This window comes from Eptatretus burgeri, chromosome 6 (assembly GCF_056783735.1).
Source record: "Eptatretus burgeri isolate ZD-2024b chromosome 6, Ebu_testis_v1, whole genome shotgun sequence".
In the NCBI taxonomy this organism is placed as follows: Eukaryota; Metazoa; Chordata; class Myxini; order Myxiniformes; family Myxinidae; genus Eptatretus; species Eptatretus burgeri.
This window is the reverse complement of record NC_140966.1, coordinates 12,827,520-12,853,727: the sequence shown is the minus strand read 5'-3', so window position 1 is coordinate 12,853,727 and position 26,208 is coordinate 12,827,520. Positions and strand designations below refer to the sequence as shown.

At 42.2% G+C, this 26,208-nt stretch overlaps 1 protein-coding gene across 8 annotated transcripts in view; it reads right to left on the bottom strand.

The window, feature by feature from the left end:
- LOC147024307 (fatty acyl-CoA reductase 1-like) overlaps positions 1–22,110 on the bottom strand; it is an 88,018-nt gene extending 65,908 nt beyond the window's left edge. For 4 of the 8 annotated variants that reach the window (XM_085884052.1, XM_085884051.1, XM_085884057.1 and 1 more), the window contains exons 1-2: positions 21,898–22,081; positions 1,824–2,136 (exon numbers count right to left, since the gene is read on the bottom strand). In XM_085884052.1, coding sequence (XP_085740178.1) covers positions 1,824–2,036 — 213 coding nt within the window. In that variant the 5' untranslated portion in view covers positions 2,037–2,136; positions 21,898–22,081. Of the gene's footprint in view, positions 1–1,823; positions 2,137–21,897 lie in introns of all 8 variants that reach the window. The other 4 variants (XR_015058955.1, XR_015058956.1, XM_085884054.1 and 1 more) reach the window with 3 other exon arrangements.
- Positions 22,111–26,208: the final 4,098 nt, after the last annotated feature.

Sequence of the window (26,208 nt, the reverse complement as noted above, 5' to 3'; positions counted from 1 at the left end):
CCCACTGATAGGTCGGATCTGGATCCGGAACTTAACCAAAATCTAATCGGCTTGTTCTTGTCACCTAACCAACTCATCCACCTCGTTTTGTCATAACTCATCCACAAATTTTGAGATATCGTGCTATATATCGTTTTTGGCCCCATCTCTTAATGGTGAAGAATCACTGAAAAACTAAAAATTATCGTATCCAGATCCGGATCTTCATCAAAATTGAATCAATTCGTCCTTGTCACACACCCAAGCTGTCCACCAAGTTTTGTCTAAACCGTCCATAACTTTTTGAGATATCCTGCTCACAGACAAACAGAAAAAGAAAGGGTGAAAACATAACCTCCTTCCACCTTTGGTGGCAGAGGTAACAATTTCTGTGCAAAAACATTTTCAAAAGACATGCAGCAATATACAGAAATACCTCGCTTAGCGCTCAGGATGCGTTCTTGGAAAAGAGCATGCTAATCCAAAACGTGCTAAAAGGGGTCATTTTTCCATTGTTTATATATAGAGATGTGTTCCCGACAGCATTATTTCTTCTGCATGAGCGGTATACGAGTGCTTCATTGAGCTATCAGTTATAGTGCTAACAACAATACAGATGGTAAACATTATTTTATAAATAAATATGTACAAACATCAATAAAAAGAAGAATTGCCATCGCTCCTACTCTGCTAATGTGTGGCAGCAGTGGGAGGAGGCTCATCCTGCTGCAAAACGAAGGCAGAGTAAACAGTGCTGATTGGCTCAAAGAGAGTGCATACAGTACAAACAAAGGTGGTTGGTGCGTTTATTCGGCGAGTGCTGCAACGTTATGGGTTTTCTTCCGTATTTTTTTTAAAGTAAAGATTTTCTACAGGACAAAGAGCTCTGTAAAAATCAGCATTCTGCAGGACAGCTGAAAGCGAGATGTTACTGTATAGAAAAGTTTTTTTTTTTTTTCGCCGTCTTAAAAGGTCGTGAATAACAGAAGACGAAAATCTGACAGGCAAAATAAATAAATGAATAAAATCGCAAAAGAAAATGAAGGCCAAAATAACAATTGCAAGATATGATGCAATATTGTCCAGGTGAAGAGAAAGGTATTCAAAAGAAGCAGGAAATCAATCTGGCACATTATTGAACAAAAAAAAAAATAAACATGCATAAATCATGCTCATTGGAAGTGACAGTGATCGGTTAACCCAAGAGACTGCTGGCAAAATGCACCGTCATTGGAAAGGTTTGGCGAGAGAGGGGGGAGAGAGAGAGAGAGAGAGAGAGAGAGAGAGAGAGAGAGAGAGAGAGAGAGAGAGAGAGAGAGAGAGAGAGAGAGAGAGAGAGAGAGAGAGAGAGAGAGAGAGAGAGAGAGAGAGAGAGAGAGAGAGAGAGAGAGAGAGAGAGAGAGAGAGAGAGAGAGAGAGAGAGAGAGAGAGAGAGAGAGAGAGAGAGAGAGAGAGAGAGAGAGAGAGAGAGAGAGAGAGAGAGAGAGAGAGAGAGAGAGAGAGAGAGAGAGAGAGAGAGAGAGAGAGAGAGAGAGAGAGAGAGAGAGAGAGAGAGAGAGAGAGAGAGAGAGAGAGAGAGAGAGAGAGAGAGAGAGAGAGAGAGAGAGAGAGAGAGAGAGAGATAAAATGAAAACACTAAATCAATACATCCTAGCAAAAGAGGATACGCTAACCGAAACGGTGAAACAGACCTAAATGGTGCATTACGAGAGATTCTTTCGAAATGCAATGACTTATGGACCAATTAGTGCTTATTTATTTCTCACCACCAAATTTATTCATAGAAATCATATTTGCCACCACACAGCAAAATGAAACCCATGGCACAGTATCCACAGGCTCACCTTGCAGCTGGTCATGTCTTGGACACGTTCAAGTGGCTTTTGTCCAGCCTTGGAGCGCACCAGGAGGTACACAGTCTTGACATCAGGGCAAGACCTCAGCAATTTTTCCAGCAGTACCTTTCCCAGGAATCCTGTTCCACCAGTAAGGAGCACCTGCTTGCCAGCATAAAAATCTGTGACAGATGGAACGTCTGGGCTTTGGGACCCAGGCATGTTCAGGAACTCTGGGGGAGGCTGGAAGGCCGTTTTTGCAGCAGATGTTTTCACTTTCTCTCTCTCCCTCAAATTTATCTTGCCGTTTTTCAGCTGCAATCTGAAACAGAAATGGAAGAAAAAAAAATATATATATATTAAATAAGTTTCTTAGGCATGGGAGAAGGCAAAGTTTGCAGACTATGTTGAGGAAGGCAGGTGTGGGCTGATTGAAAATACCTCGTTCAAAAATTTTTTTGTAATGCACCCCATCAAGACCAAGGACCTCAAAATCATTAAAATCTCTTGTCCAATTATTCATGCACCACACGCAGGTCAATGGCTTATTTATCTTTTACCCCCTTTCTGGCCTTGCACTGTCTGCCCATTCGCTGATCTGGCCTCCTCCACACCCCCCACCCCTCCTCCTCCCTCCTCCCCTGGGAGGTTTTTCTAGGATACATTTAGTCAGCCAGTAACATACTACTGGTGAAATTCCCAAATTACGAGCTTGCTGCTCACCTCTAATCATTTGTTCCTCTTGTCTCTCACCGAAGAACCAACTTCCTCAATCGATTCATTATTCCCTGCAAGGCTTCAAGATGATTGTTAACCTCCCCCTCAGATCATCCCACGTCCATACTCTCAATCTTTTCGAACCTCGTTAACCCTTCCCAAGTTCGTCCCTCCCTTCCCAGGTTATCATGTTCTCTCCCCTCTCTCTCCCTCCTTCCATCCAATTTTTGTTGTATCCCCAATTTTCCCTTCTTTTTCTTTAAACCCCCTTCTTGCTATATTTGAGCTTGTTCAGCCGCTGTATCCTCCTCCTTCTCCCCTTCAAGTGCATGCTTGTGCGTCTGTGCATCTCTGTCTCTGTCTCCCTCCATCGGTTCTGCTGTTGGTGTGTTTCCCAGGTTTCCACTCTGTTCTGTTATTTGCTGTTGTGTTCAAGCTTTTCCTGGAGCCTCAAAGTTGTAGACAAATTGTTTATTTTTTTTGAAATGTGGGTGCAACTTCATCATTTGGCAATGCTTGCCTTTGTACAGTTTCATATTCCTCACTTGTGCTACAATGTTCCAAATATATTACACAGTGCAATATCGTAAATCCCAGGTACCACACGTAAACTGAAGTCAAGTTGATCGACTCTGCTATCATGTGGTACTTCTAAAAGGTCATAAAGGACTTTTCACCATGACAAATTATGAGGAAAAGGATGAGCAGTTTAAACGTTCCTGTGTTCGTTGCAACCGATTTCACGTTACACCATTCACACAATCAGTTTGGATTGTCATACTTATTAAATTCTGGACATGCTGCTCCTCTCTCAGCAATGGTCAGAAGCTGTAAATCCCCCCCCCCCCCAAGAAAAAATCAGAACAGTTTCACTGGACATATCTCAGGCATTTGACACGCTGGGCTCCTGCTCAGATTGCCACAGTTGCTGAGGTGGCATAAAGGCTGCCTTCACACCTGTATTTCTGACTCCCTCCAAATTGCACAGTCAATGTGTTTCTATCAGTGGATACCACTCTTCAACCTGCAGTGTCCCACGGTGGAGTCTTAGGTCCAGTCTTTTCTCATCGATATAAACGACCTATCTGATGCTCTGGAAAACCCTTCATTCCTTTTTTCAGAAGAGTCTACAATGTGTTGTACAGAACTCAATCCTACTGAAAGGCAAACAGCAGCTGTATCAGTTTCTGCTGAAATACACAAGATGCTGGTCTGACACAAGGAACATGTCTTTCTGCAATGCCACGACTCGTTTTTGCAGAGCTGACATCTAGCCAGCTTGCATGGTCACAGTTGAAATCACTGCAGATGACCAACAGAGTTGGGATGGATGGGGGCAACGGGAAGCACAGTGTGGTACAGACAAGGAAGAGTTAACGGCCATGAGCTGGCATTCTCTCCAGGCCGCCTTTATATTGTGGATTCCCAATTTTGTCAGACGAAGAAAGGCATTGTGACTAAGATGAAAAGGATTATCAAAAGCATAAAGGAAAGTAGAGCTATAAAATGTGGGCGATGACACATTGAATGCAGACTTGCGAGACTAACCTTAAAAATAAAAATAAAAATAAAATAGGACCACTGGACATGTAGCTTATCTGGGCCCTGTCCTAATGTTGCAACCCAAATTTAGTATAATTCTGACGAGTAGGTCTGGTGAGGAAGATTTTTGGAGGAATTTACACGATTTTCCAAAAATTTTTTTTACTAAGTCCGCCATTTTGACACTTCGTCATGTGAACATCAGGACCCTGTCCTAATGTTGCAACCAAAATTTAGTAGCATTCTGACTGGTGGGTCTGGAGAAGAAGATTTTTGAAGGAATTTACGCAATTTTCCCAAAATTGACCAAGTCGGCCATTTCGACACTTCTGGTCATGTGATCGGAATGACTGGCAATTTAACATCCATACCCTGACTTAATGCCATAACCCAAATTTGGTCGCATTCTGACATTCTGACTGGTGGGTCTGGAGAAGATTTTTAAAAATAAATTTACTAAGTTGGCTATTTTGACCTACTTAAGGTCATGTGACCAGAACGATGTTTTCAATGCCTGTTACTAGTCAGGAGAGGAACGTTGCTGCAAATTTTCAGCCGGATTGGCCTAGCAGTTTGGCCGGAGAAGTTTAAAAAGGAGACGGATGGACGGACGGACGGTGCATGACGACGATACCTTATCTGGAATGTAAATTCCAGAGAACCTAACAACAGAATGAATCTCAGTCTTCAGAGTTCAGTCTTTGTTCATAACTCGATGGAATACCGCTTTCCCCTCTGGGCTGGTCGCTCCTGGATTATGTGGAATCTAAAGCTCTGAACAATATTATCATCTCCTTCAATGAGGCCGAAGCACAAGGCCTGGTGCTCTTACATCACAGATATGTCGGTGACCTCTGTTTTTAATCAACAGATTTTTTTTATCATGTTTTAATCATGAGAGGAGCTTAGAAATGTGCTTACTCCATAGTTTACTATGCTCACCCTATCATGATTGGTCACGGTCTAACATGTTCACCATCTTGGAACGTTTTCTGTTTCAGACACCAAGACACTTTAACGTACCAACATAATCAAATAATCACATTGTAAACTTTGTAACATATGGTTATACCTGCTATTCAATGCTTGCAACAGTAGCCCAATTATTTAATTAATGAAAGCAACTGTTTATAAAAAAAAATTCAAACTAATTTTTTCATTCACCTTCTAAAATGGTTATGCAATCCTTTGTTAGAAATATACAGTAAGTCGACCAGATGTCCAAGTGAATTACGGACGTAACGATACAATGCAAGAGTTTGAAACATGACTTTCAGAAATATGAATGCTCACAAGAAGAAATTAGAAATTAAACATGAGGATATATACAGACAACTCCCGGTTTGAGAACCAGTTATGTTCCTGGACCCTGTTCTTAAAACCAAATGGTCTTCAAACCGGAACACACGAGAATTTGATCGAAAGCACAATATTAATACGTAAAACGATGTAAATGGTCATTAAAGAGAATTTAAAAACAGAGTGTAGTAAAGTTGTTATTAAAAGTAAATCTAAAGTAAGTACAGCACAATGCCACATACTAGCCGAAACCCCGTCACAGACGGATTCCGTTCCATGAGCCAAATACGACAACCAGTGGCGGCGCTTGAGAGTCGGATCCCAGTCGATGTACTCCATGGCCTTACCTAATGAGGCCTACAAAACGTCCTTGTACATGACATTTTGGTGTACACTACTCCTTGTGAAGAAGTTCCCCGATTTGTGTCAAAACTTCTCAGGTCACAGTACCGAGAAAAATGTGACGTGACCGCTAGGATGAGCACAAAATTGGTCCTTCAGTATTAATATATAGATAGTGCATACGAACATAAAACAGTACAAAGGCACTGAATAAAGCAAAATGTACATCAATCAGCAAGTCATGTGGATGGAAATGACGTTCTTTGTAGCGGATGTTCTCAAACCGAACTTTCTTAAAGTGAGTTCTCTGTAATGTGCTTGTTTGTACATGCCCCACCTTGGGCTGGCAGGAAGTAAATACACTCGCCTCCAAGCCGTCTAGCCCGGGTTCAAATCTCAGCCAAGCTATAAGCTGTCATTCGGTGTTTCACAGGCAAGGTGATTCAATGTGTGTGCCATCCCGCAGGTGAACTATAAACTGGGCGTTCCGTCTGCCAGCCTTAGTTGGTGGATGCAAAGATCCCACAGTGTCCTTTGTGATGAGTAGGTGAGTTGGCGCCAGCACCTTGCCCAAATTCCTTGCCTGACTTCCTGTATTGGAGTAGCGACCCATCCAGGATTGTATCCCTAGCCATAGAACTGCTTTGGTGGCACCAATACTGTATTGAGAGAGCATGGTTCATGATCTGATCTGCACACACCCTGCCCCACACTTACACAATATATTCAGATGGCCTCATACAGTGGATTACAATTCATGGTGTAAAAAAAGTTGTGTGAGGTTTGCACTGCACATACATTTCTGCAGCTTGGTGTTGGAAATCCTGTACAACCATGGTGATCGGTTTTTGTTTTGCATAGTGAGGCACCAGAAACGCAACATCTGGGAATTTCTCCTTTTAAATCCCCCAAACATCCCGGTTTCCAACTAAGACGGAAAAAATGCCCCAAGCCATGTTGTTAAGAGAAACAAAAAACACAACAGGAGCACCACATGAATTCCCCAGTTGAGATAAAGATTTATAATTGCACCTCTGTGCTCATTTGCAAGTCAACGTCAAATAAACTCAGCGACACCAGAATGTGGAATAGGGGTCATGTCTTGTCTTTGTCTTGTGTATGGGAGGAGGGGGGAGGAGAGAGGCTGCATGTTTTTGGCAAGGACAGGTAAACCTCTTCTCGTCAGATTTTAGCACAATGCTCAACAAAATAATCAAAACTTGCAACGTTCTCTTCACAACTTTACATTTCAATTCCAATTCATTATATCCAAACATACCCTGAAATCTTCATAAATATCATAATTGGCTGCTTAGGAGATAAAACGGTTAATTAGCAGATTAGTTATATCCTAATTGCATGTTTAGAATAGGTTTATTGTAAACCCTAACTTTGGTCTGCCAAGACTGTTTATAGTCAAGGAGCACACACACCCCTATATATTTTGGAAGTTGTGGACACCTGTTTTTTTTAAACTTCAGACCTTCCTGAACAATATTCCAGAGGGCAATCTTCTGAGATCAGTGTACCTCACTGTGAAAATTGTTTACATTTATACCGCGGGGTTTCCGAGAGCCGATTCAGCGACGTCTGCAATTTCCCCGTATATTCAACAAAAAATAATGCCACCAATCAAAATGACCAGGATGACGAGGCACATTGCATAAAAGAAACAAAAAAGGTAGATAGATAATATGATATTTTATTCGAACGAGACACAATCATGAAAAGTTTTGAGAAAAAAAATCTCTGTGTTTAGCCATTAGCATCATATAAAAATGACCTTATCAACATCGACACTCACTCGATATCATTATTCCATGCATCAAAATCATCCCCCATTCAATCCTCTATCACATCACATAAACAGGTTTCCAATGAGATCCGATATTCACACAAGTTTTAACAACAATTCAAGTTCACCCCATTATTTTGGGTGCCATGATGGAATGTAGAATATTGATCGATTTCTTACAAGGTCCGTGTCAGATGGTTGTTAACAGTATATGACTTTCTGTCTATTTACAGGTGTATGACTGTGTATTCATGTAATAAGGTGGATAAGATGTGGTTTGAGTCTATTAATTTAGTTCCACTAGTATTTATACAAGCCAGGCACCCATACGTTCAGGAGAATGTCCAAATGATCACACTGTAGACTGCATATTTGGCCTGTGAACATCAAGCATCGATCCGGCCACGTGGGACCTTCTGCCACAATTCATTGGTTTCAGTGTTATAATTCTGGATGCCGAAGCAAGAACTAAGTGGTTGTACACAAAACCAGTGTCTTCTGAAGTTTCATCGCAGCTCAAAGAAATGATGAACATTCCAATGAGCAATAGTGCACATCCACACCATGAGGAATGAAAACCCAAAGCTGTTGACAACATAATCGAGTGCAGCACACAGAACATGATCAACCCCTTTTCAAGTCAACTCGAATGACATGCCTCATATAGCAACAGGACAGGCAGCATCTGGTCATTCTTCTTTTGTGTGGTCCGGTTGTCAGTCATTCAAGATATAAACCCGGCAGATCTCAACCATTCTCGGGACCGGTGATCAAGCTGTGCAAGAGCGTTCCAACCTCCTTCCAACTGGTGGATGGGACACTCTTCCGCCAAGTGATCTGCAGTTTAGAGCTCTCCTCAATCACAGCTTGCTGTGTCAGCCATGTTCCAGATATACATGCAACTTTAAAGCGTACAATGCCTTACGCAGTCTGGTCAGGTGGCACCACTCCTTTCTTGGAAGTGTGCAGTCAGCTAGAGAGGTGGAAATGGATGGCAGATGCTGCCGTCTGCCTTCAGATTGCCTCCTTTTCCACTCTGAGAGGAGCCACTGATGTCTGCTCTCTGAGCACTCAGCCCCGATGTAAGACTCGGCTGTCCTGCTGAAATGGTTTCCAACTCTTTAGTTGTTGGGTTTGTAGTGGTTTGTGCATCTTGTTGTAGAGGGGATGAACTTCAATCAAAAGTTTTAAATGTAATATGTCTGGTTGCTGCTTGTCACTATAAGTGGTGAAGTGGGATGCCAACGAAGACAGGTAGGTGATGGGTGGGTGTCGGTCTGAGGCAGCCATTGATGACTCTTCGGGCAGAATTCAGCGGGACATCCACTTTCCTTGCGTGCACGCTTTTATCCCAAGCAACACAGTACTCTGCTGGAGCATGCACCAATGCCAATGTGGTTGAGCATAGGGTTATGAAATCTGCTCCCCAGTCATGGCCTGCTAGTTTCCTGAGCAGGTTGACGCTTGCTGCCATTTTTCCATTCACATCCTCAGCATGGTTGAGGAAAGTAAGGGCCCTGTCTAACTTAATACCGAGGTAGGTTGGTGTGTTGGTAAAAGGAATTAGAGTGCATTCAATCAAACTTGTTGTTGGCTATTGGCATCCTTGTTGCTCAGGTAAAAAGCTCAGCAAGTGGTCTTGTGCACATTAAGACAGAGTCACCATTGATGGTAATAGTTGTGCATTGTGTAAATATCACATGACAAGGCCTGATCTACGCCTTGAAACACTGTCCTAATTACCCTCGCCGAAGGAGAGGGTGTTGCATTTGAGCCCATTTGCTTGTCTGCACTGAACTTTCATGTTTTTATCCACAACCGCTTGTCGGATTGAGAAAATTTTCACCAGAGACTACTCACGAAGGATGTTTTAATGATAATTATGATGTCATATGTCATGTGGTGTGGCAGCAATATTGGAAAAAAGGAAAAACTTTGGACCGCCATCTCTGAAACTGTAACAACTCCATCGACAACTCAATATCTGAAAACATGGACCAACTTCTATCTTCTCATACAAACTCTCTCTTTCTCATATGTGGCGACTTTAATTGTCATCATGCCAGTTGGCTAGGTGTGGGTACCTCTCTCACCTGTCATGGCACTTCAGCAAAAGCGTTCTGCGACTGAATCGGTCAACTTCCTGGCCCGGATCTCAACCAATGGTACTCCATCTCTTCTGGATCTGATTTTGACAAATTTCCCTGACAATATCTGCTGCTCTTCCTCTGCTCCAATCGGTTCTTCTGACCACGTCCTTGTCAAAGTGGACATCTCTCTGGCCATTATCAGAGAACCACCTCACCGCCATCGAGTCTGGCATTTCACTCAAGCCGACTGGCAGGGTCCCCAAACAGCCAACAAACTTATAGACTGGTCTCCTACCGCTACTTTCTCCAACATCAACTCATCCTGGGAATTCTTTCAAAGAACCTTGCTCTCCCTCATGCACAGATTTATCCCCTCTCGTCTTGAGTTGTACTACCCTTCCTCCCGCCCTTGGTTCACTGAAGCTTGTGGCGAGACAGTTGTCCTGAAACAACTTGCCTTTGCCTCATGGAAAGCAAACCCAACTGAGGGCAATCTCAGTTCCTTCCATAAAGCTCAGAACAAGTGTGTATCTTCCCTCAGGAGAGCCAGAAAACAACATCTTTCTAAGCTCAAGTCTGAACTTTCAAACCTCTCTCCCTCCTAAAAATCCTGGTAGCATCTAATCAAATCTGTTTCGGGTGTATGTTCCCCTCCATTCCCTCCCTTACCTCAAATGGCCGCACTACTGATACCGCACGTGAAAAGGCTGAATGCTTAAACTCGGTGTTTGCAGTTAAATCTTGTGTCCAAAACCCATCGCTTTCTCTACCCAACTGTCCCTGGACTCTGTGTCCTTTTCTTCTGGCAAGGTGGAGAGCTTTCTGTCAAACCTCGACTCCGATTCTCCAACCGGTCCAGACGGCATCAGCCCACCTGTCCTAAAAACCTGCTCCTCTGCTCTTGCTCACCCTCTCTCTGTTCTATTCACCCTCTCATTTGCTCAAGGTCATCTGCCATCTGCTTGGAAATCAGCAAACATCACTGCCCTGCATAAAAAGGTGCAAAAACAGATCCCTGCAACTACAGACCAATCAGCCTTCTCCCAATCATCAGCAAGGTTATGGAATCCATCATCGCTTCAGACATGAAATCCTTCCTCTTCTCCAATGGCTTGATTTCGGATCATCAATTTGGTTTCAGACAAGGTCACTCTACCCTGGATATGCTGCTTCTGCTCTCCCAACAATGGATGGAGGTCCTCAATGCCAGACATGGAATCCAAGCCGTATCCCTGGACATATTGTTGTGGGCCGGGTATCGGCTGCGAGCATGACCGCAAGATGGAGCAGTAGAGTCAGCTCCACCGAACATGTGGAATTTATAGGTCGTCACCCCGGATAACTCCGGAGCTGACGGGTCCCTTATCAGACCGAAGATCGCCAATAGGTCGACCACGTGGGATAGGGTCGATTGCCAATTTCAATTTACCTAAATACCCACGTCGTTCAAACTACCGGGGAAATTCATCCACGGCAGGATCTGCGCGATCTGGGCCGTTACCGAGCCGGATTCGAGCCGTACCCTGAGCGTAAAGTACTAGAATCCTGCCGGGCCGATTGCACGATTATGGCAACAATGAAGCCTCCTAGTTCCCGTTTACAGCGCGGCAAACCAATGATAGAAACACAAAAACGAGCTGATACATTTAACAAATGGATATTTATTTACAATAGGTGGGGAAGGAACACATAAAGGGCAGAGTGAAACAGACTATAAAGAAATGCGGTATGTACAAGGCAAAAACAACTTAACAGTTGCTACTTATGGACGGACGGACGGACGGACGGACGGACGGACGGACGGACGGACGGACGGACGGACGGACGGACGGACGGACGGACGGACGGACGGACGGACACGGACACGGACACGGACACGGACACGGACACGGACACGGACACGGACACGGACACACACACACACACACACACACACACACACACACACACACACACACACACACACACACACACACACACACACACACACACACACACACACACACACACGGACCCCAATGGTCTTTATTGAAGTCTTCCAGCTCGAGGAAAGGGAGCTGGAGACCAGAGCCTGCGCTTGGACCTGTCCACCTCGTGTGGTCTTCGACGGTCTGGCTCGACGGGACTCAAACCCGCAACATAATGCCACTCCAAGCACCAGGGACGGAGGAAAAGAGTCGGACGCCAGGTGGATGAGACGAGAGACGACCCGAGCACTGCCAAGCCGACCAGACCAGACGAGTCAATCTCCGGCACGTCAAACGCGATCGCTGCCAAGCCGACCAGACCAGACGAGTCCATCTCCGGCACCTCGAACCCGATCGCCCAACCCTAACGCTGTTTCCAAGACCCTGGCGTTCCTGATATTGCATTTCTCCTGTGGGCTGGGGTGTCGTGGGAAGGATCGCCGTCTGAGACGTCTCACCTCTCATTGTTCGAGAGGCCGTGGGAAAGTTCGTCATCTCGCCTCCCATTGGTCCGGGGTTCGTGGGAAAGTCGTGTCCGAGACGTCTCACCTCTCATTGGTCGCTGGGAACATTCCATCTCTCTGGGGCGGAGTCGGAGCTCTGGTGGCCGAGGAAACTCCCCCCCCCCCCCCCCCATGTATCTGCTGACACGCACGTATTTAATGGTCCCAATGGATGATGGTGGGATGAGAAACGAAGGAAGATATTGTTGTTGTAGCAATTGATGCAACAAAAGGTCTAACTATAAAATAATTCACAGCGCAAACAAATTCTAACTATACAATTATTCACCCATTAAACAAAGGGGAAGGAACCCTGACTAGAAACAGAGACTTATCAATATAACTGTTCTATAGGGACCCTGGCTGTTGTGTGCGATGGGTTCCAGATTCGTAACAATATCAAGTGCTTTTGACACGGTATGGCACCCTGCCCTGCTCACCAAACTCTTCCTATGGTATCCAAGGCCATCTCCACTCATGGCTCGCAGACTTCCTCTCCTGTCACAGTCAACGTGTGGCCCTTAACGGAGTTCTTTCATCCCCTTTTCCTGTCCAGGCTGGAGTTCCTCAAGGTTGCGTTCTGGGCCCTGTTCTTTTTCTGGTTTTCATCAATGATCTCTCTGACTCTCTGGAAAATCCTCTTTATCTCTTCGCTGATGACTCCATTCTCTGCCGTACCATCGGTCATCCCTCAGACAGGCAAGCAGCAGCTCCTTCGTCACTGCCGATCTGGGTAAAATTACAAACTGGTCCAACACGTGGAACATGTCTTTCAATCCGGACAAATCTCACACTCTCATTATATCTCTCCGAAAACACCGTTTAGAACCCCCCCATTCACTTTCTCAACAATCCTCTGGAAGAAGTCCTATCTTTCAAGCTTCTGGGTCTCACTATCTGCCAGACCTTTCCTGGGAAAGCCACATTTCAAACCTCGCCTCCAAAGCCAGTCGCCAACTGGGAATGCTCCATCGTGCAACGTCCTTCCTCGACCCATCTGAGCTCCTGACCACTTACAAAGCTTTCGTCCGCAACCTGATGGAGTACTGCTCTCCCCTCTGGACTGCTGCTCCTGCCTCCCACCTATCTCGGTTTCACGCTGTGGAGACAAAGGCATTTCGGATCATTGGCATCTCCCGCAATGAGGCTGAGTCTTTGGGCCTCTCACTCTCTCACCGCAGGCAGGTCGGTTGTCTTTCTGTCTTCTATCGTCTCCTCTCCAGCCTCGCCCCCCCCACTGCTCTCTCTGTGATTTGTCCCCACCACATTTCCGCAGGGCGCTCAAGGACTGCCAACAACCCCCTTCTGGTAAAACTACCAAAATCACGAATCACTGCTCACCTTCAGTCTTTCATTCCTCTTTTTTCCCGCCTTTGGAATAAACTCCCTCACTCTATTCAATCCCATTCTTCCCTCCAGGCCTTCAAAACAGCTGTGCACCATCACCTCTTATCATCCCCCATCCAAATCCTAGATCTTTTCTACCCCCGATAATCCACCCAAGCCCACCTCCTTCAAATTTCCTGCTTTCCTTCCTGAAAGTCCCTGTAATGTCTATCTTGTATTCCTCATGTTCCTCGCCCCATCCCTCTCCCTTCCACAGCTCTCCTAATGTCTCTGTTCCCCAATGTTTTGTCCTTCCCACTCCTGCCCCTCTTGTATCATGCTCCCCTTGCTGTGCGCTGTGTGTTAGCTCTCACATGAGCCTCAACAAGGTATCCAAAAATTTTATTTTGAAACTTGGCACACGGCAAATACTCTTCATGGGGAATGCGATTTTTTATGACATCATAGGTGCCTTCATTGCATATGTAGAATGCTACATCCAATCAGTATGAAAATTTTTGAGGGTCATCTCAGGACAAAATGGTCCACAAATTTTTTTTTTTTTTTTTTTCGGTAGCCATATTGTTTTATTTCAATTAATAGATAATAAAAACACCTTCAAATTTTTCTCTGAAATGGCTGAACAGATCAAGGTGAAACTTTACACATATGACCACCTATCCACGAGGAACAAAAGGTTCATACATATGATGTCATAGGTCACATGATTTGGCAGCCATATTGGATTTAAGAACAATATTAATGTTTTCTCTGGAACCACTTAATCAATCGACATGAAACTTCAGAATTATGATCTCGTAGTGATGGGGAAATACATGTTATAAATTTCAACTTGATCGGGCACATCTCGTTGTGGCCCGTTTGTGGCAGCCAGAATTATTGAATTTTTTTTGATCTGGGTTTTTTGGGGGTTTTTGAACAAGGCTCACTTGGCTGTTCCTGGATGGTTTTGAGGGTAGAGGAGTAGCTTCTGAAATGCGAATCCTATCCAGGTTCCTCCTGATGACTTCATCTTTGTTTTGCTTGTTTGGGTTCCTTCTGATTACTCCAATGGAGGACTATACACATTTGGTCTTCCATTTGATTTGAATTTTATTTGAATCCAATTGCATAATAATAATAATCTTATATATTATTTCCGAGTTTGTGGTTTCGTGTCGCGCTATCTTCGACTTTGTTCTGCGCTCGAGTAACGTGATATTCGGCTTACATTATCTCAAAGACCATATGAGGTGCATGGTACAAAAAAAGTAAATAAAATGGTTCTGAAACAGTGAAATCGTATTCCACTTACTGCATTAAAGTAAAATTACTACCGATACTCTGCATCAGTTCCATTCTCAAACACACCCACCCTAACATGTCGCGCAGAGCACGGGTTATGCTAGTAATAATAATAATGATCATAAAAAATGTCATGGGTCAGGGTCAGGTCTCCGATCAAAGCAGGACGTCTTGGTACCCGGTAATCAATGCCAGCAGTTATAAAGTGGCAGTTCAATTTATGTCTCTTATTAATTACGTAACACACCAGAACACAAACACCACAAAAAACAAGTCCTGGCAAGGGTCTGCAATCTCTGATTGTTCTATTCCTTGTTCTAATTGAAGTCATTAAGAACAACCTAATAAACGTTCAGCAAATTGGGAAGAATGAGGTACACACATGTTTGAAGCAAAACTTAAAGTGAAAAAAAGTCAAGCTTCACACATTTGAAGAAATGCATTCAAAACAAAAGCAGAAGGAGCAGTTGATCAATGTGGTGGGTATTATAATGTTGTAGGAATGGATGTAAAGTTGGAGAAGACAATCGGCAAATATGAATGCTCTAATAGTTACCCCATCACTATTTGAGACAGATGGGCAGATGCTTCACGGAAACAAACCAACATGGCTTGCAACCTTGTTGAAGGAATCCCATGCGGAACTCATGGATACTTTGCCAGAATCTGACAAGAATAGCGTTTTAATTATGAACGCAATGTGCTTCATCCAACAACATCAGTTTCTTGAAGGCGAAACATTTGAACAGTACCAGGCCAGACTTCTGTGCAAGCTCATGGGTACACCTCCAGCCAACTGCATCAGTGTCCATTTCCCCAGGGATAGGTATGACCATGTGGAATCTACAAAAAAATTAGAGTGACAATGACGGAGTGCCCACATACCTCAAAAAGAATATGAGATCAGTGGGACAATAAAGACGCTGTCCTTCGAGGAGTCGATGACATCCAAAAACAACGAGAAAAAGCTCCAAGATTTCCTGTGTTGCACTTGGGAGAAGGCAGAGAGCAAGAAAGTCATCACGACAGATTTGTACCTCTCTGGTGAATTTGTGGATGAGAAGCAAAGCACGTGTGTCACATCAGCTAACATCATAGATGTTCCCGGTCTAGCATCAAGCCAGGAGGAATGGGATGCACGGACCATGCTACATGCCATATTCAGTGCACAGCAATTAGGCACTGAACATATTGTAGTCTATGGCAATGACAGTGACATTATGGTACTGCTGGTGTACTATTCAATGATACTGCTAAATTATGTCGAGTTGTGGATTTAAAAAAAAGAAAGAAGTCTCTTGATCAGTGGGTGCCTCTTCAAGAGCTGGCAAAGCTTCTGGGCCTGAGCGACTGTAACCTCCAGCCTTTCATTTATGCCTTCTCTGGAAAAGATGACACAAACTTCGTCTATGGCATTGGCAAGACAAAGGACCTGAAGTTTTGTCACCAAATAGATTGTGAAGTTCTTGCAAGATGTGGAGAAAGCAACAACTTAGGTGTGACAGATGAATCATAAGAGCAGCTAGAAGCTGTTTCTGGCCTTATATGGTGGAAAAAAACACTTCATTAGAACTGCATGACTATCTGTTCATCGCTGGTGGAAACTCAAATGACGAGATGTTTGCCCCCTACAGACTACAGAGGATGCATTCAAGCAGCAACTGTTGAGACGTCTCTGCTACGCTGGTTCAGAAAACAGCACACGTCGCCGTTCCAATCTTGCCTCCAGCCACGTCATTCAGTTGGAAGATGGGAGAATATTTGCTGCCAGCACATATGATAATGTTGCTATTTTCAGGCATCATACATTCTCTCACAAGCTGCAAATGTGTGACAAGTAATTGCCCTCACAAATGCTCTTGCCAGAAATATCAAATGCCATGTTGTGTGGCTTGCAAATGTGAAGGAAAGAAGGGCAAATATGAGCGAGCACTGAATCTTGAAACGCTCACTCAAACCGATGATTCAGAGGACAGTGACATTGATGATTGAATGATATAATTTTCATGAACATAATGAGAAAAAGGCTATATATATATATATATATATACATATATATATATATATATATATATATATATATATATATATATATATATATATATACATATATATATATATATATATATATATATGCATGGCTCACAAAGTGGGTACACTACTGTTACACAAAGGGCAAAAAAAAGTTTAGGGAAACATGAAATGCAACCCATTATGTTAATCTGCATGTATTCAAATAGCTAAATCTAAATTTTTAGACCTGCAGCACGTCTGGTTTTAAAGTTACCACTGAATATATACAACACTGTAAATACACGTTCAAATTTCGAGCTTGGCGTCAGCGTTATGTACGGAATCAGGTGAAAAAAACAACGTAAATATTATATTTTTGGATAAGAAACAGATAATTTTTACTCTGACAGGAAAAAGAAAAAAACAACACATTTTGAGAGAGTCCGATGTTATAAATTACGAAGAAAACACAGACGAGTTCAGTAGCAAAGACAGCCACACTGGTAAGCGAAAAATAACGTTAAAATCGAATCTATTTCTTTCGAACTTTTGAAAATAATCACTTTAAACATGAAAAGAAAAACATAATTCTTACCTCTCGGATCCTCACGAAGCACCAAAAAAATTATAGCATTGGTTAAAATGAAGAATTATCAGACAAATGCGAGTCACCTCATTCGGCTTGGCATCCTCATGCTGGATTTGTTTGTTACGGCTCTCACAAAGACACGGACACGAAGAAAAACGCTGCGCTCGACGGCGAATGGAAATGTGCCGACATGCTTGCAAGTGCCTATTATATCCATCAATCGGGGAAGTTTGCAAGACGGCAAGATTTTCTAATGCTCGCATTATTTGCGTCTGACGAGAGATGATTCGTACATAACGGGACTGACACGAAAATCAAGACGGGATTACTTGGGGTCCGAATTTTATTTTCTGATCACAATTTTGATCTATATTTTTCTGCCGTTACACTCTGTCATATTTCCAAGAAATTAAGGGAGATTTGGAATAAAAAATCATAAGAAACATTATCAACACTGGACTCCTTATTTTTCTAGATGCAGTGGACACGAAGCGTTATGTACGAATCCATTATTTCATCAGAGAGGGAAGATGCCAGAAAACCCGAATAGGGAGCCAGAACATCATCAAAACATAAAAGAGAAACCAAAGTTCACATTCTGAGTCACCACACTCAAAATAACTGTCACATAAGAAACGTACAGTAAAATATTTTTTTTTACCATACTGTAACATTCTTAAGGTTAAAATACCCATATTCTGTTGCTTTAATAAAACAGGGAAATGGAGAGTATGATATTGCCAGTTTCTACAGGTTCCCCAAGATGTCCACTTTCATTTCTGACCATTGATGGTTTGTCTAAATAACTCATAATAGTTTCATGTGGAATTTCCCACAAACATACCACAGCATACCCACTTTGTGAGCCTTGCACATATATACATGTATATTGGATTTGCTATATATATGAAAGATATCCCTTATTGTCGGGTTTTCCGTGTGTGTGTGTGTGTGTGTGTGTGTGTGTGTGTGTGTGTGTGTGTGTGTGTGTGTGTGTCTGTCTGCAACGCGAGGCTCCACAGCACGAACCAGCGAACCGATTTCGATGAAAAACTTTGCCAACAGGTGGAATATATACTGGGAATGTGCGCGTTTGAATTTCGTTGCCTAGCCACCACCCGTTGCTGTGCAGTGGCCGAAAAACCGCGTACAGTATTTTCAATACTTTTCCTTCAGTTTTGAATGTAGAGAAACGAGACTTCGGAATTAAACACTTCGAGATATTGAGAAAATTTTACTTGAGCCGATTTTTGATTGAGGTTTTATTTTTCAAATGGTAGTCCTTCAAAAATCGGGTGTCTATTTACCGTCATTTAAGGTGTGTATACAGTGTTTGTAGGGAACTACACCGTTGTTCCACCTTCGATCTCTCCTCGATCCAAACGTTATTGACCAAAGTGAAAAGGATCCAAAATAAATGGAATCACCGGCATTTCTGTCTTTGTGGATTTCTAACAATATAATATGTTTATTTATTTACCGAAAACGATTCCACGACCCACACTCCGCCTCCAATTATTTATTTACCGAAAACGATTCCACGATCCACACACCACCTCCAATTATTTATTATTGAAAGTGGGAGTAGCGTATGAAAGTGGGCGTAGCTTATGGAAAATATTGTGTGGCTCAGGAGGTGTGGTCAAACAAGAGCATTGAGAGAAGTTTATCGGGTTTTCCGTGTGTGTATGTGTGTGTATGTGTGTGTATGTGTGTGTATGTGTGTGTATGTGTGTGTATATGTGTGTGTATATGTGTGTGTATATGTGTGTATGTGTGTATGTGTGTGTGAATGTGTGTGTATATGTGTATGTGTGTATGTGTGTATGTGTCAGTGTGTATGTGTGTCTGTATGTGTGTGTATGTATGTGTGTGTGTGTGTGTGTGTGTGTGTGTGTGTGTGTGTGTATGTGTATGTGTATGTGTGTATGTGTGTATGTGTGTATGTGTGTATGTGTGTATGTCTGCAATGCGAGGCTCCACAGCACAAACCAGCAAACCGATTATTTTTCAAATGGTAGTCCTTCAAAAATAGGGTGTCTATTTACCATCATTATTTATGAGGAGTGCCAGTTGGCAAAATATGCAATAGGAAAAAATCTTTCCAGGTAGAGGAACAATTGTATGTGAACCAATACGTCTTGGCAATGAATCTTCGTCGGTGGATCAGTCAGAATGAAAAGCATCGTATCCAGCACTTCGATCCTAGCGAATCCCTCGTCGCCTACTGGCTTGTGTGTGTATATGTGTGTATATATATATATATATATATATATATATATATATATATATATATATATATATATATATATATATATATATGTATATATATATATATATATATATATATATATATATATATATATATATATATATATATATATATATATATCTTACTTGAGCCTTCTGACATGCACCTTGTTGAAAAATGATCAACATTCAACATTCCGGCATCACACCCAAAATAAGGGGGTAAGGTTGAATTATTAAAACTTGTGCGAATATTGGATCTCATCGGAAACGTGTACATGTGGTGCGATAGAGGGTTGAATGGGGATGCTTTTAATGTGTGGAACAATGATATCAAGTGAGTATCAATGTAGATAAGGTCATTTTATATGATACTAATGGCTAAACACAAAGAGATTTTCTTGAAAATTTTTCATTATTGTGTCTCTCATTTGAATAAAATATTATATATCTATGTTTTTTCTTTCTTTTATGCAATGTGCCTCAACATTCTGGTCATTTTGATTGGCAGCATTATTTTTGTTGAATGCACGGGAAAATTGCATATGTCGCTGAATCGGCTCTTGGAAACCCCACGGTATAAATGTAAGTGCAATTTTTACAGTGAGGTACAATGATCTCAGAAGGTTGGCCTCCGGAATATTGTTCAGGAAGGCCTGAAGTTTGAAAAAAAACATTGGGCAAACAAATTATAGCATGATGTGTCCCTGAGAACCCCAGTGCTCCCAGACAATTAATAAGGTCTTGTGTTCCCTCCATCGCTGTGTATTTTCACCACAGCAACTAAACATATATATATATATATATATATATATATATATATATATATATATATATATATATATATATATATATATATATATATATATATATATATATATATATATATATATATATATATATATATATATATATATATAGTGTTGTTGTTCGTCTTTCGGATGCTCCCTTTAGGGGTCATGACAGCAGATCATCCATTATGATCCGCATACTGATTTGGCATAGGTTTTATGCCGGATGCCCTTCCTGACGCAACCCTGGTCGCCTCTTACGACACAGGGATAAGGATTGGGTTTCGCCATGATTCCGGACTGCCGTACACCCTCTCATAGTGCAGAGCTCCCATCCTCAAGCGATCCTCCAACCCAAGCCTCCGAGTAGCCGGATTACAGACGCACGCCACTACGCCCGGTTGGAACAATATATATATATATATATATATATATATATATATATATATATATATATATATATATATATATCAGCTATATCAACAATCAGATTGATGAGCTTTGGTGGCACCCCACAAAGACCGAGGATCCTCCAGAGTGCATCCTGATTCACAGTATTGCAGGCTTTGTGGAGATCAACATTGGTTCCAAGCAGCCCCTGCCAGATCCCTAGAGCTTTACCCCCATTTCAACCGGTTCACCGCAGCCTGTGTTTCCACAAACGAAGGTGTATCACAATTGATTGGAGGGTCAGCAAAAGGGAAAGTCGCACCACCCGGACATCCAACTCGACAGCTGGTGGATCAGCTTGGTACAGCAGCTCAAAGTAACCGGCCCAGCAGGCCTTCACTTTGGACTCCTCCGTCAAGAGCCCACCGCCCTCCGCTCTAACTGCAGTACACCGAGGTACGAGCTTGGAGGGTCCATAAGCACAATAAATGATGCTTAACGTGGAAAGTTTACAAGACTTATCTTACAAGCCATGAGTAATTTTTTTTATTTTATATAGTAAAGACACAACACCAAGGATGAAGCAACATGCAAAACTTAAATCTCCACATCAATTCAAAATACATTTCATTGCTCACAAACTTTTTTTTGCAAACACGCATTTCCATTTGTGCCAATCACAAACCTCAACAATATTGTTTCATGAGAACAGCCTCTCAAACCTGAAGATGGGTGCCCATTGAAAACGGAGGTAAACTACACTGGAACGGTGTTGGGACGAGTGGACAAACTCGTCCACCTGTTAACGTGTTCACGAGTTTTGTGAACTCAAATTCACTCTCACTCCCTTCTTCACCTCAAGGCGTCATCTTTTGCCTCAAAGTGCAAACATTATCCTCCGATTCGCCTTCACACTCGAGTTGAGTACATTTTATTAAAGTCCAATAAAGAGCTCCAACCCTCACAAAACCCACACTCAATCACAGCATCACTTCCAATGCCAATCGACATACGATCATGTCTGATCAAGCGTCACCAAATGCATTCCGATGTAGAAATAATAAACGTCTAAAAATACAAAAACCGTGAGGGGATGATCATGGTTGCGTTGTGAAAGCCGCCAACAGTACTGAGGTACGAGTACGACAAAGAAATGAAACACACCTAATGCAGCGAAACTGACGTTTGGGAAGCACCTTGGTGTGCCGATGGCGAACTCACCACCAAGTATCTTCGTGGCCTCCCACACCCTCGGCGTTCCCAAAGAAACCCGCACCACACGCTGCCATCACACGCGGCACCGTGACGTAACGCCGCCCCGCTCTCATTGGCTCACACCACGCGACGTAATCTATTACGCACACACGCACAGCTGCGGGGTTCACGATGCTCCGGCACGTCACGTGGCCTCGTTTGCGCGCTACCATTGGTCGAAGGTTGATCGGGTGATTTTCGTTTTTAAAACGTCCGCGGCTTTTTTTTTTTAATTGCACGGACGGGTCGACACGAAGTGCGCGTCATTCCAACCTCACTCTTCCATGAGCCTCGCTCTTGCAGAACACGTGGATGCATCGCAGCGTGATAAAGCCGAATGTCATTTTCAACTGTTGATGTCTTTTTTTTTTTAACTTTCGGTGTTCGTGTGTGCGCGTTTCAAGGTAAATAAGATGTATTCCTGCGTACACTGTTTCCTAACTTGAGTTCACATAGAATTTCCTTGTGAGGAACTTCAATGCAGGACGAGGCCCATCGTGACCAGATTTAACATTTATTTACAGAACATTCATCAACTAAAGATAACAGGTAATAGTTAAGATGTATTTTCTTTCTCATGGTATGACTACTGATAAGTTTTAATTAATGGTAATTAGCTTAATTAAGTAAGGTAATTAAGTAATATATTCCAGTCCAAATCAGAAATATTTAGGCTTGTAGCAAGGTATTATGTACACATTTAGGACACGGGGGACCAAAAAATGAAAGTCATTATATGATTAAGTTTTGCATATATCATTTGTTAGCCAACATCATGGGGATTCGGGATCTATTTGGGCAGAGCTTAATTCTTCCTCTTTCTATTGCTCTGAGAGGGTCAAAGTTGGTGATCAATTATTATCTGTATCAAGGAACCACTCATATCATTCTAAAATTGGTCTGATGGCTTAGATATGCATTATACACTGATTGGAAACCACATATATGGAGAATATTTGGTTTACCTGATATTTGACCTTGAGCAAAGAGGTCAAGGTCATATTATGAAATTAACAAATTGATCAGTGTTCATTCAGGTCATAAATATATATGCACATAAACTTAAACATAGAAATACATGCTGTGATGAACCAAACTAACATCTTAGGATTAAAAGTGCAGATTTCTTTAAAACGTTACGTACTTCCTAACGACCTTTTATGTTCTGTATACTGAACACAAACTGGCCTTTGGTATTGATTTTTATATCATAGGGCCATCTTGGTAAACTTATTCTTTGGTTATAAAATCAAGCTTATAGCTACCAGTAATTTTGTAGCAGCTTGGTAAATGCAATTTGTTACGTACTTCCTAACATTTTTTAACCCAATCATGGACGTGAACCTAACCTGAGTTGGTGTCAAAGCCACCCAATGCTCGCCTGTTTATACATTTATCGTTTTTAAAAGACGAGTCTTGTAATTAATATTTTTTATAAAGCATTGGAGTGAAGTATAATTATAAAGCAATATATCTATTTGTATATTGTAATCAGTAACAAGAGCGCAAGTGAGCACAATACACGCCCTCACAAGAAGGTATATACAGAATTGTGCTACCACATTGAAAACAGCATCCTGGTTGCCATGGCAACCAACCACTTTAGATGACGAATGTATGTCTCTACACACCGTCTCCACAGTCTGTACCTATGTACCAAATATGAAACGTGAAAGTTGAAAACTTTGGGAGTTAGAGTGCAGACAGGAACGGATGGAAAACAGCATCCCGGTTGCCATGGCAACCACTTTAGATGACGAACGTATGTCGCGACACACCTTCTCCACAATCTGTACCTATGTACCAAATATGAAACGTGAAAGTTGAAAACTTTTGGAGTTAGAGTGCAGACAGGAACGGATGGAAAACAGCATCCTGGTTGCCATGACAACCACTTTAGATGACGAACGTATGTTGCGACACACCGCCTCCACAGTCTGTATTTATGTACCAAATATGAAACGTGAAAGTTGAAAACTTTGGGAGTTAGAGTGTGGACAGGAACGGATGGAAAACAGCATCCTGGTTGCCATGACAACCACTTTAGATGACGAACATATGTCGCGACACACCGCCTCCACAGTCTGTATTTATGTACCAAATATGAAACGTGAAAGTTGAAAACTTTGGGAGTTAGAGTGGGGACAGGAACGGACGGAAACAGCATCCTGGTTGCCATGGCAACCACTTTAGATGATTTAACGTATGTTGCGACACACCGTCTCCACAGTCTGTACCTATGTACCAAATATGAAACGTGAAAGTTGAAAACTTTGGGAGTTAGAGTGTGGACAGGAACGGATGGAAAACAACATCCCGGTTGCCATGGCAACCACTTTAGATGACGAAGGTATGTCGTGACACAATGGCTCCACAGTCTGTACCTATGTACCAAATATGAAACGTGAAAGTTGAAAACTTTGGGAGTTAGAGTGCGGACAGGAACGGACGGACAGACAGACAGACGACCGGTATATATATACATATATATATATATATATATATATATATATATATATGTATATATATGTATATGTATATATATATATATATATATATATGTATATATATATATATATATATATGTATCCTGGTTGCAGGATATATATCGGGCATATCAAAAAAATAGTGTGGTCGATAAAAACAGTAGAAAGGAAACAAGAGGGGGAGCACTCGGGAGAGTGCAAAACCTCCGCCGCCAATACTGCTGGGTCACTCAAGTGACCTTATATCTTATTCATTAAATATGATGTCAACTGTGCTGACAGAGTTATAGTTCTTTTCTCTAAATTTTTTTTGGGGGGGTTGGAAATCACTTAAAACATGTAGAAATGCAAAAAAAAAATTTTTTTTCTCTAACAATTTTTTTTTGGGGGAGAGACCAAATCCAAAATCTAATGGCATGATCCTTGGACCATACCTAACCCCCCCCCCCCACCAAGTTTCGTCGAAATCCTAATCACTTAAAACATGTAAAAATGCAAAAAATAAAAGAAATTGAAATTTTGTTGAAAAAAAAGTTGCAAAAAACTTTTTTTCTCTAACAAATTTTTTTGGGGGGGGGGGTTGGAAATCACTTAAAATATGTAGAAATGCAAAAAAAAAATTCTCTAACAATTTTTTTTGGGGGGTGGGGGACCAAGTCCAAAATCTAATGGCATAATCCTTGGACCATACCTAACCCCCCCCCCCCACCAAGTTTCGTCGAAATTCGTCGAGGAGTTTTTCCGTAATACAAATTTTTTTTAACATTTTCACGCTCACGCCGGGGGTATCGCTATAGCTCTCTGTTCTTCGAACAGGCGAGCTAAAAACTGGTACAGTGGGGAGAACAAGTATTTGATACACTGCCGATTTTGCAGTTTTCCCACTTACAAAGCACGTAAAGGTCTGTAATTTTTATCATAGGTACACTTCAACTGTGAAAGATGGAATCTAAAACAAAAATCCTGAAAATCACATTGCATGATTTTTAAATAATTAATTTGCATTTTATTGCATGAAATAAGTATTTGATCACCAACCAACCAGTAAGAATTCTGGCTCTCACAGACCTGTTAGTTTTGCCTTTAAGAAGCCCTCCCATTCTCCACTCATTACCTGTATTAAATGCACCTGTTTGAACTCGTTATCAGCATAAAAGACAGCTGTCCACACTCAATCAATCAGACTCCAACCTCTCCACAATGGGCAAGACCAGAGAGCTGTCTCAGGACATCAGGGACAAAATTGTAGACTTGCACAAGGCTGGGATGGGCTACAGGACAATAGGCAAGCAGCTTGGTGAGAAGGCAACAACTGTTGGTGCAATTATTAGAAAATGGAAGAAGTTCAAGATAACAGTCAATCTCCCTTGGTCTGGGGCTCCATGCAAGATCTCACCTCGTGGAGCCTCAATGATCATGAGAAAGGTGAGGGATCAGCCCAGAACTACACAGCAGGACCTGGTCAATGACCTGAAGAGAGCTGGGACCACAGTATCAAAGACAACCATAAGTAACACACTACGCCGTCATGGATTAAAATCCTGCAGCGCACGCAAGGTCCCTCTGCTCAAGGCAGCGCATGTCCAGGCCCATCTGAAGTTTGCCAATGACCATTTGGATGATCTAGAGGAGGAATGGGAGAAGGTCATGTGGTCTGATGAGACCAAAATAGAGCTTTTTGGTTTAAACTCCACTCACCGTGTTTGGAGGAAGAAGAAGGATGAGTACAACCCCA